The 8,913-nt window shown below is 38.1% G+C and overlaps 2 protein-coding genes across 3 annotated transcripts; both read left to right on the top strand.

Annotated features, from left to right (window-relative positions):
• Positions 1-2,635: 2,635 nt before the first annotated feature.
• Positions 2,636-4,729, top strand: LOC110904830. Its single transcript, XM_022150698.2, has 3 exons — positions 2,636-3,069; positions 3,190-3,564; positions 3,915-4,729. Exons 1-3 carry the CDS (start codon positions 2,767-2,769, stop codon positions 4,545-4,547), a joined length of 1,311 nt encoding a protein of 436 aa, XP_022006390.1. The 5' UTR covers positions 2,636-2,766; the 3' UTR covers positions 4,548-4,729.
• Positions 4,730-5,612: 883 nt separating this feature from the next.
• LOC110904828 (rubisco accumulation factor 1.1, chloroplastic) lies at positions 5,613-8,913 on the top strand. Of its 2 annotated transcripts, none has more exons than XR_004879806.1 (2): positions 5,613-7,740; positions 7,855-8,813. XR_004879806.1 is itself a non-coding variant. In XM_022150697.2 (2 exons), exons 1-2 carry the CDS (start codon positions 7,223-7,225, stop codon positions 8,702-8,704), a joined length of 1,368 nt encoding a protein of 455 aa, XP_022006389.1. In that variant the 5' UTR covers positions 6,196-7,222; the 3' UTR covers positions 8,705-8,913. The 2 variants fall into 2 exon arrangements, 1 of the variants encoding a protein (XP_022006389.1); XM_022150697.2 differs by having other exon boundaries at positions 6,196-7,740; positions 7,855-8,913.

Here is an 8,913-nt window from a genome sequence, read left to right as displayed (position 1 = left end):
TTTTTATTTGTTAAACCAATTTCAATTAATTGTAATTTAAAGCTTTACAATATTTTATTTTGTTAAACCGCGTGTATACGCGGGCTCTAACCTAGTATTAGGATATAGAGTTCCAATTCTTGAGCAAATATTTGGACATTGAGTTCCAAATTATTTTTTATTTTTATTTTTTTGGTTAGCTCTAAGTTTTTTTTTTTAATCCACCACTTTTAATGCAAGTGATAAGTATAAACATAACACTAAAAGATATAAAACATGAAAACAAAATCTAAATGTAGTATTGTACCCCATAACTTGAGTTATCAAAAAAAAAAAAAAAAGATTATTGGGTGATAAATATTTGTGTATTTAGTTTAGTTATATTTGTATGAGATTCATTGGACACTAACTTGAAATAATTATGGTGATATGTATAATACTCATTAGTTTTGTAATCTTTTGAAGACGAATAAACAATAAATATGAAAAGGTGATTCATCTGGTGATGGATTTTTGTATGGAAGCTTAAATCCCCCCGCCTGAATCGACAAAGTATCATGAGAACGTGCATTACATTATTAATCGGATATTAGAATCCCGCAAACCGCCAAACCCCCATCGCCGGTTATACCACCGAAAAGACAAAAAAGAAGATTATACGAATGTATTCCGACCAACTGCCAACCAGATGCAATCCCCCCATTTCCTTTGCAAATCGCATCATTCATGGGCATCCAAACACATCATTTGATTTTCTTTTGGTTTTGTTTTGAACCGGAAATAACAATTCTATTATACTTTACACTAATAATTATAAACTACCCTTTTGTCTCAGTTTAAATCTACCCCCTCCACTCTAAGGTAGCGTTCGTTTCATGGAATGGAATGGAATGGAATTATGAAGTTTTTCTTTGTAAAATTGATCTTGGTTGGGGGAGGGAGGAATTTGAAATCCCATGAATTTCTTTAATCAATGAAATTTGTGACTATTTCAACATTCCATTCCATTCCTTCATTAAAGTGAAGGATTTCTAAGGAATGTTGAAATAGTTACAAATTTCATTGATTAAAGAAATTCATGGGATTTCAAATTCCTCCCTCCCCCAACCAAGATCAATTTTACAAAGAAAAACTTCCTAATTCCATTCCATTCCATTCCATGAAACGAACGCTACCTAAGGGCGAACGGTAAGTGTCCAGGGAGAGCCGAGGAGCTACCGGCCCCGGGTGAGAACACCACCTCCCGGTTTAAGGAAAAAAGAATTTCACTGAACTTTGGTGAGCCATCACCGATTCACGGGGAAGTGGGGAAAGTGGATGAAAAGTGGGTTAACTTTGTTTTGGGGAAATTTGTGGAATACTGAGATGACATCATGCATTCTGGGAAAAATTAGAAAAAATAGAGGAATAGCTGATATGGTGCTGATGGGTCACATGAGAAAATCGGGGAAGTTTGAGACGACTCTGTGCTTTTTAAGAGACATGTGTCTCTACCAAGTGAGCAAACCTGATATTAATTTTTGCTATTTATAGCTAAACCATTCTTCTTATTATCTAAAAAAATCACATATTAAATTTATAAAACTCCGAAAATTTGAAACAATATTGGTATGGCACTTATAAAGTGTGAGAAAACTAGTGGCACTCAAAACATGACTAAAGAGACGAGATTTATTGTTGTGTCACATGTTATCTAAAGATTGATTGAATTACAATATATCACTTTGACATTCTCATGCATGTATACATTTCCAACATAGAATGGGAAGTTCAATTAATATTCAAACATAGAATGGGAAGTTCAATTAATGTTATACCGACCAAACAAGACACCTGTCCCATACATATCCATCCTAACAAAATATGGTTGCAATTACACAAGTACACAACTTCGCAAGAATGATGAATAAAACATGATGTGGATATATTTAGAATGATATAAATATTTCTTTTTTAGGTATTGGGTAAAATATGAAAAGTTCATATTCTTGGTTACCACTTCCATAATTAACGGAAGAGATAGCACCCTTACACACGTGTGGTGACCATGAATGATGAGGGAAATATAGCTTTTTAGAACGATCATAAACGGTTCACATTGGTTGACTCATAGCGTTGCAACGGTTCGCCTTGGTTCATTTCATGGGACGTGTCTATTTGAAGAGTTCACATTTGTACAATTCAAGGGGCGCAATGGCTCGAAAGTGTCATATGTGACGACTCACAATAATTTTGTTATAATTCACGATACAACAATCCGGTTCATGGGTGCATAACAATCAGAAATTGAATATATAAAAACCACCATTTATATCTAGTAATGAAGTAAAAGGGTCTTTCAAAAAGTTGTATGATGATGTGGTTGAAATTTTATTTTATGTGTAAATTTGTAGTGTTATGTTTATTACACAATTGAATGGATATTATTCTGTCATCTCAATAGGGATTTTTTTTACAACTGGTAAAAAAAAATGCAAGCCCAATAATAAGCAAATTTAAAAATAATAGATTAGATTATAATGCATGTTAATTATTCATAAAACTATTATAAAGGATATGATGAATTATTATAAGACAAAAAGAAGAAAGAGAAAAAGGGTGAGCGTGCGGACACGACATTAGTACATTACACAAAGAGGTTGCACGTTATAAGACGGCCTATGGTCGGCTGGTTTGGTTACTCCCCCCTTTATCATTCTCTTTGAATCCACGACACTCTTCATTACCATTCATCACTTCTTCAATCCATTCCTCTCTCTCTATCTCTCTCTCTAGAACAAACAAACAATGAGGACCTTATGCCCAAACTTAGACAACGAAGATGGTCTTGAAACTGTCCTCGAAGTTCCAATCCCAGAGGAAAGTTTCGATGACACCAAGATCAACAACAACAACACTACCTCATGGCAAACAATGAAATCTTGGATGAAACCTCATTCGCCTGATAAAAAACAACAGTTTTCCGACTTTGGTGGCGGTCGAAATGCCGAAATTCAGCTCTTGCTTGGAGTCGTTGGAGCTCCTCTTGTCCCTCTTCCAATCTTTTCCAAACATCTCCCCTTCAAGTCATTTATCCAAGATCATCCCATTGTAAGTCCATTTTCATGATCACTTTTAATAACTTATAAGTTATAAAACTTAGTTTGTATACTTCGTGTAATTTGTTTATTTTCATGTACTTTTTTTAATTAAATTTTACTACTTATGTAGGAGTCTTCAATGGCTAAATACATCTTGCAACAATATATAGCGGCGGCTGGAGGAGAAAAGGCGTTGAGTTTAATTGATAGTATGTGCGCGGTAGGGAAGGTGAAGATGGTGGCGACAGAGTTCAACGACGGAGATGGAATAACCGTGAGTTGCGGTGGTAAGGCGGTGAAGGCCAAAAGTGTGAAAAACAATGGTGGTGAGATGGGTGGGTTTGTGTTATGGCAAAAAAAGCCGGACCTTTGGTCTTTGGAATTGGTTGTTTCCGGTTACAAGATCACCGCTGGCAGCGACGGGAAGGTGGCGTGGCGGCAGACACCGTGGCACCAGTCTCATGCTTCTAGAGGCCCGCCTAGACCTCTTCGTCGTTCCTTACAGGTACTAATTTACTAGACTGGAATTAATGGTGTAATTTCAACGTTGTTTCTAATACTTTGGTGCGTCTTGTTATGTGCAACTTTTTTATTTTTATATATAAAATAATATTTTTTCCCCTCAAGAAAAGGAAAAAAAAAAGAACCAATTTGGTCTAACTTTTGACTTTTAAGTAACGAAAATTAAAAGTCTTTGATAAAGAAAATTAAAACACTTTTTATCCAATTTTCTAAAAAAGTGGGTCCTATTTCAATCAGCCTACCATAATTTCGCATAGTGCACGTCTTCATATGTCTTAGCTGCAAATTGTTTAAATATATTGGCTAACTAAAGTCAAATGCTATATTTGACAGGGTCTTGATCCAAAGTCAACAGCTAATTTGTTCACAAATTCAATATGCATTGGAGAGAAGACCATCAATGGGGAAGACTGCTTTGTGTTGAAGCTTGAACCTGAGCTTCAATCTTTAAAGCTAAGAAGTAGTAACAATGTGGAGATAATGAAGCACACAATTTGGGGGTATTTTAGTCAAAGAACAGGTCTTTTGTACCAACTTAAAGACTCACATCTTATTAGAATAAACACCCCTGGAAGTGATAGTGTGTTTTGGGAGACAACCATGGAGTCACTAATCCAAGATTACCGGACCATCGATGGGATTAACATCGCACACGGTGGTAAAACCACCGTCTCGTTGTTTAGATTCGGGGAGGACACCGAAAGCCATTCGCAAACTAAAATGGAAGAGGTTTGGACCATTGAAGAAGTGGATTTTAACATAAAAGGTCTTTCTATGGACTGTTTTTTGCCACCGAGTGACTTGAAAAAGGAAGACGATCAACCCATTGTTAAGACGAAGAGTAGTGACAAGTTAATCGGAAGTGCTAGGTTTGCCTCCAAGAGCCGCGGAAATTCCTCAAGATTTGGTGTTCCTAAGATTGTCGCGATCGATTCCAACAGTTTCAACAGTTTGGGGGACTTGTGACAAATGTTTCTTTTTTCTTACCATGTCATTTATGTACATATAATGTTGTACAAGTTGTATAATACTAGTAGATAGGGAATCGTGTGAGCTTGTATGTGCTCTTTGACGATCTTATAGAGATTGTTAGTATAATATATCCTATACTAAAATTGTTGATTTATGTAAACGTGACATTTATCTTACGTTGATTTTGTTGCTACCGAAACCCGTATAACTGGATTTGGATCTTACTAATAATGCTTAAAAATATGTTATAGTTTTTGATGTTCCTTGTGATCATGTGGATTTGTTCGTCTTCCCTAACCCAACTTCAAGCCGTAAACATCAAAGCGGACCATTAGAAGGGTCTCGGGACCAAATCCTTGAAAACCCCCATTCGAAAATCATTAATAGATTGTTTAAGATCTAAATGCATGTATGTAAATATGTATTGGAGAGATAGATTAGTGAGAGATTAGATAGCAGGCTAAGATTAGCGAGAGTTAAGAACTGAAGATGGAGAAGCTTGAAAAAAGAGGCCCAATAAGCCATCATTATTGGGCCTGAACCCACTCTTGATACTGTTTACAATTTGTGTATAAAAAATGTCATTCATATACTAGTTAACTAACCGTAACTGTTTATTAACCGAAACCGTAATCGGTTAATAATCGATCGAGGAATAACCGGTTAGTGGTTATTTTTAACCCTAGGTTAGTAACCCGTTATTTATATTCAGTATAAGAACCGGTTATTAACCGACAAACCGATTAATCGAAAAATAACTGAAATATTAAAAAAAGCGGTTATTAACCAAAAACAACTGGTTAAAGTAATTAACTGGACCAGCTTAAAAAATAACATGTAAAAGTAATAACCTGTTAGATCACTAACCCGGTTAAAGTCAAAAAGTCAAATTAACCAGTATGACTGGTTAACCGAACCTAAAATTAATCGGTTTGTAGTCATATCCATAATGCATGTGACTCTTATTGTTGGGCTTAAGTTACAACACAGCCCAATGGGTTTCTCAGCAAGCCAGTACAATTACAAACTTACAATGAAACGAAGAGTATAGAATATTCCAGAAATCAACATAACCCAATTCCAAAATAACCATCCAGAACATTCAAGACAGTTTCCAAACCCCCTTATATAAACCACAACAACAACCACCCTCCATTCATCAACAAAACATCAGTTTCCGATTACTTCAATTCGTTTTCGCTCAATCAATCACTAAAACAAATGTCGATCATTCCAAATTTCTTCGGCCGCAGACGAACAAACGTCTTCGACCCCTTCTCTCTAGACGTGTGGGACCCATTCGAAGGCTTCCCTTTCAACAACAACAACTTCGGATCCTTATCCGACCAAGTCCGATCATCATCCGAAACATCGTCGTTCGTGAACGCTAATGTTGACTGGAGAGAGACTAATGATGCGCATGTGTTTAAGGCGGATGTACCCGGACTGAAGAAGGAGGAAGTGAAGGTAGAGGTGGAGGACGATCGAGTGTTGCAGATCAGTGGAGAGAGGAATAAGGAGAGTGAAGAGAAAGGGGACACGTGGCACCGTGTGGAGAGGAGTAGTGGGAAGTTTGTGAGGAGGTTTAGGTTGCCAGAGAATGCGAAGGTGGATCAGGTGAAGGCTGCGATGGAGAACGGTGTGTTGACGGTTACTGTGCCGAAAGTTGAAGTGAAGAAGCCTGATGTGAAGTCCATTCAGATTTCTGGTTAGTTGGGGTAATTGTTTGGTTTGATGTCTGTCGTTTAGGGTTTTGTAAGTGGTGTCGTGTTCGTATGTTGTTATGTGAAGTGTTTTGTTAAATATGGAGATATGCGTAAAAACCCATCCAGTCTGTTAATTTTATTGTTCTGTGTGAATCTTGGATTTGCAATATAATAAAAAGTGTTCTGGGTTGCTTATGTGATGTTGATGAGTTTAATATATCGATGATGTTATGTTGCATTTTGTGAATACCACGTACCTTTTGTCAAAGTATCAACTTGAATTGAAGAGCCTTAAATCAGGTTAAGACCAATTCAGTTTTGAACTAGAATTTAACAACAAAGTTTTATGAAGTTAAAAGTGACCTAACAAGACTAGATGATCCAATTGAACTCAAGAGTTTAAGATTAAGGTTCTCAATTCTTCCAGGCCCCTGCCTCCAGATAGACTCACTGGAGGATATTAATCTGATTCGATTAGGGCTTTTTAGAGCAAATTAAGGTGGTGTTTCATTCATCCTAAATACTGAACACTCGCTAGAAGTATATAACCAAATCTTAGGCTCTTAGCCAAATTTATAATTCAGTTTGGTTTTAATTCATTCATCCTAGATAATGAATTTGTTGTTACAATAGCCAAAGTTTGGAAGTATAAACAAGAGATTTGACACGAGCTTTATGATTCACCTGGGTTATACAGAAACAAATGTCATTTTTTTACATGGTTACAACAACAGAAGCTTTTGTATTCAATTTATACTCTGTAATTTTGTGACAAAGGAAAGTTTCAATGATTGTAAAAATAATAAAAGTTAAGGGCAATACTGTCATTTCCAAGTTGGCCGTTGGTGAGATATTTCTAAATTGAGAAAGGTATATTCTCAAATCTCTACCCATACTCACAGGATAACGTTTTCTTCAACCTCCCACAAATTCACTTCAGTTCAGTTCAATTCATCCATCATCATGCTCTCTTTAACTTTCAATTCCACAAGACCCACCTCCAGTTTCCTCCATACACCATTCCTATCTTCCCCACTTCCTCTTAACTCCCACCACAAAACCATCAAACTCCATCGGAAACCCATCTCTGCCGCCCTTATCCCCGCAAATCCAAAACCTCCAGGTAAACTATACCAACCCTTTCGCCCACCGCCATCGCAATCACCAATACCACCCCAATTCCGGGACCTCGACACAACCGCCCGCCTCGATGTCCTTACCAATCGCCTTGGCATGTGGTACGAGTACGCCCCTCTCATCCCTCCTCTATTTCAAGAAGGTTTCGACCCATCAACTCTCGAAGAAATCACTGGCATCGCCGGTGCCGAGCAGAACCGACTCGTGGTAGGAGCTCAGGTTAGAGAGTCCTTGGTTCAATCGGGTCTTGATGCCGAAACCCTCCACTATTACGAAAATGATGGTGCCGGATTGTTGTACGAGATTAGGCTGCTGACTGTTAGCCAGCGTGCTGCCACTGCAAGGTACGGAGATAGTATATTACTTAGAATTATTGTAATAGTATTTATGAGATGTTATATTATTAGGTTTATAATTTATATTTAATTATACGCTAAGTAATATATTATCTCTGATAGGTACATGGCCGAAAATAAGTTTGATGTAGGTGATGCAAACGAACTCGCGAGAGCTATCAAGGATTTCCCACGCAGACGTGGCGATCGCGGGTGGGATTCCTTCGATTATACACTCCCAGCCGATTGTTTGGCGTTTATGTACTATAGGCAAGCGCTTGAAAACCGGGATGCAGAGATGAAAACATCTGCATTGGAAAAGGCTTTGTCCGTGGCTGTTTCCGAACCAGCAAAAACATGGATTACAAAGGAGTTGGAAGGAAATGATGTGGACGCCGAAGGTGGAAACGGAAGCGTTGTTGATGGGGTGAAAGTTCCGGTAGTGAGATTAAATTTAGGTGAGATTGCAGAGGCGACAGTGGTGGCGGTGTTACCAGTTTGTGGTGCGGGTGATAGGGGTAAAGAGGTGGAGGAGGCACCGTGGGAGTACGGGAGTAAAGGGGATTTTGGTATCGTGGAGGGTGACAAGGATTGGAAGAGATGGGTGGTGTTGCCCGCGTGGGAGCCCGTGGTGAAGGTGAAGAAAGGCGGAGTGGTGGTGGCGTTTTCCGATGCACGGGCTTTGCCGTGGAGGGTTAATAGGTGGTATAAGGAGGAGCCTATTTTGGTTGTGGTGGATAGAAGGCAGCAAGAGGTGGTTTCCGATGATGGATTCTATTTGGTGTTGAGCGAAGACGAGTTGAAGGTTGAGAGAGGATCGGCATTGAAGGAGAAAGCTCTTAAAGAGAGTCTCGAGAGCGTATCGCAATGGAAGGATAAAGGTCGTAAAGAGAGTCTTGGAAGTGTAGTTATAGTTGTTAGACCGCCGAAAGAAGATACTGAGAATGAATTTGCTGAAGAGGATTGGGAATGATAAACAAATTTGAGTTGTAGAACACTGATTTTCATGTTTATATATTCTTTGTAACTTGAAGAGGGTAAAGGTGGAAAGAGATGAGCAAGAATAAAAGCTTTTCTAGTTTTATGCCACCATGAATTCTATAATTTTGTTGTTTCAACAAAACAATGTCAACTTTGCAATGTTTACAGAATTACAGACCATATAAGTCCGGTTACTTAAAA

Source organism: Helianthus annuus, chromosome 14, assembly GCF_002127325.2.
Source record: "Helianthus annuus cultivar XRQ/B chromosome 14, HanXRQr2.0-SUNRISE, whole genome shotgun sequence".
NCBI lineage: Eukaryota > Viridiplantae > Streptophyta > Magnoliopsida > Asterales > Asteraceae > Helianthus > Helianthus annuus.
The sequence above is the reverse complement of the archived record's forward strand: the minus strand, read 5'-3'. Positions and strand labels throughout refer to the sequence as shown.

Bases quoted from the DNA above. Each gene is read 5' to 3' on its own strand.
- LOC110904830 (XM_022150698.2), top strand. From the start codon at position 2,767: ATGAGGACCTTATGCCCAAACTTAGACAACGAAGATGGTCTTGAAACT. The intron at 3,070-3,189 runs GTAAGTCCATTT...CTACTTATGTAG, and splicing joins TTATCCAAGATCATCCCATT to GAGTCTTCAATGGCTAAATA. The intron at 3,565-3,914 runs GTACTAATTTAC...TATATTTGACAG, and splicing joins CTCTTCGTCGTTCCTTACAG to GGTCTTGATCCAAAGTCAAC.
- LOC110904828 (XM_022150697.2), top strand. From the start codon at position 7,223: ATGCTCTCTTTAACTTTCAATTCCACAAGACCCACCTCCAGTTTCCTC. The intron at 7,741-7,854 runs GTACGGAGATAG...TATCTCTGATAG, and splicing joins CAGCGTGCTGCCACTGCAAG to GTACATGGCCGAAAATAAGT.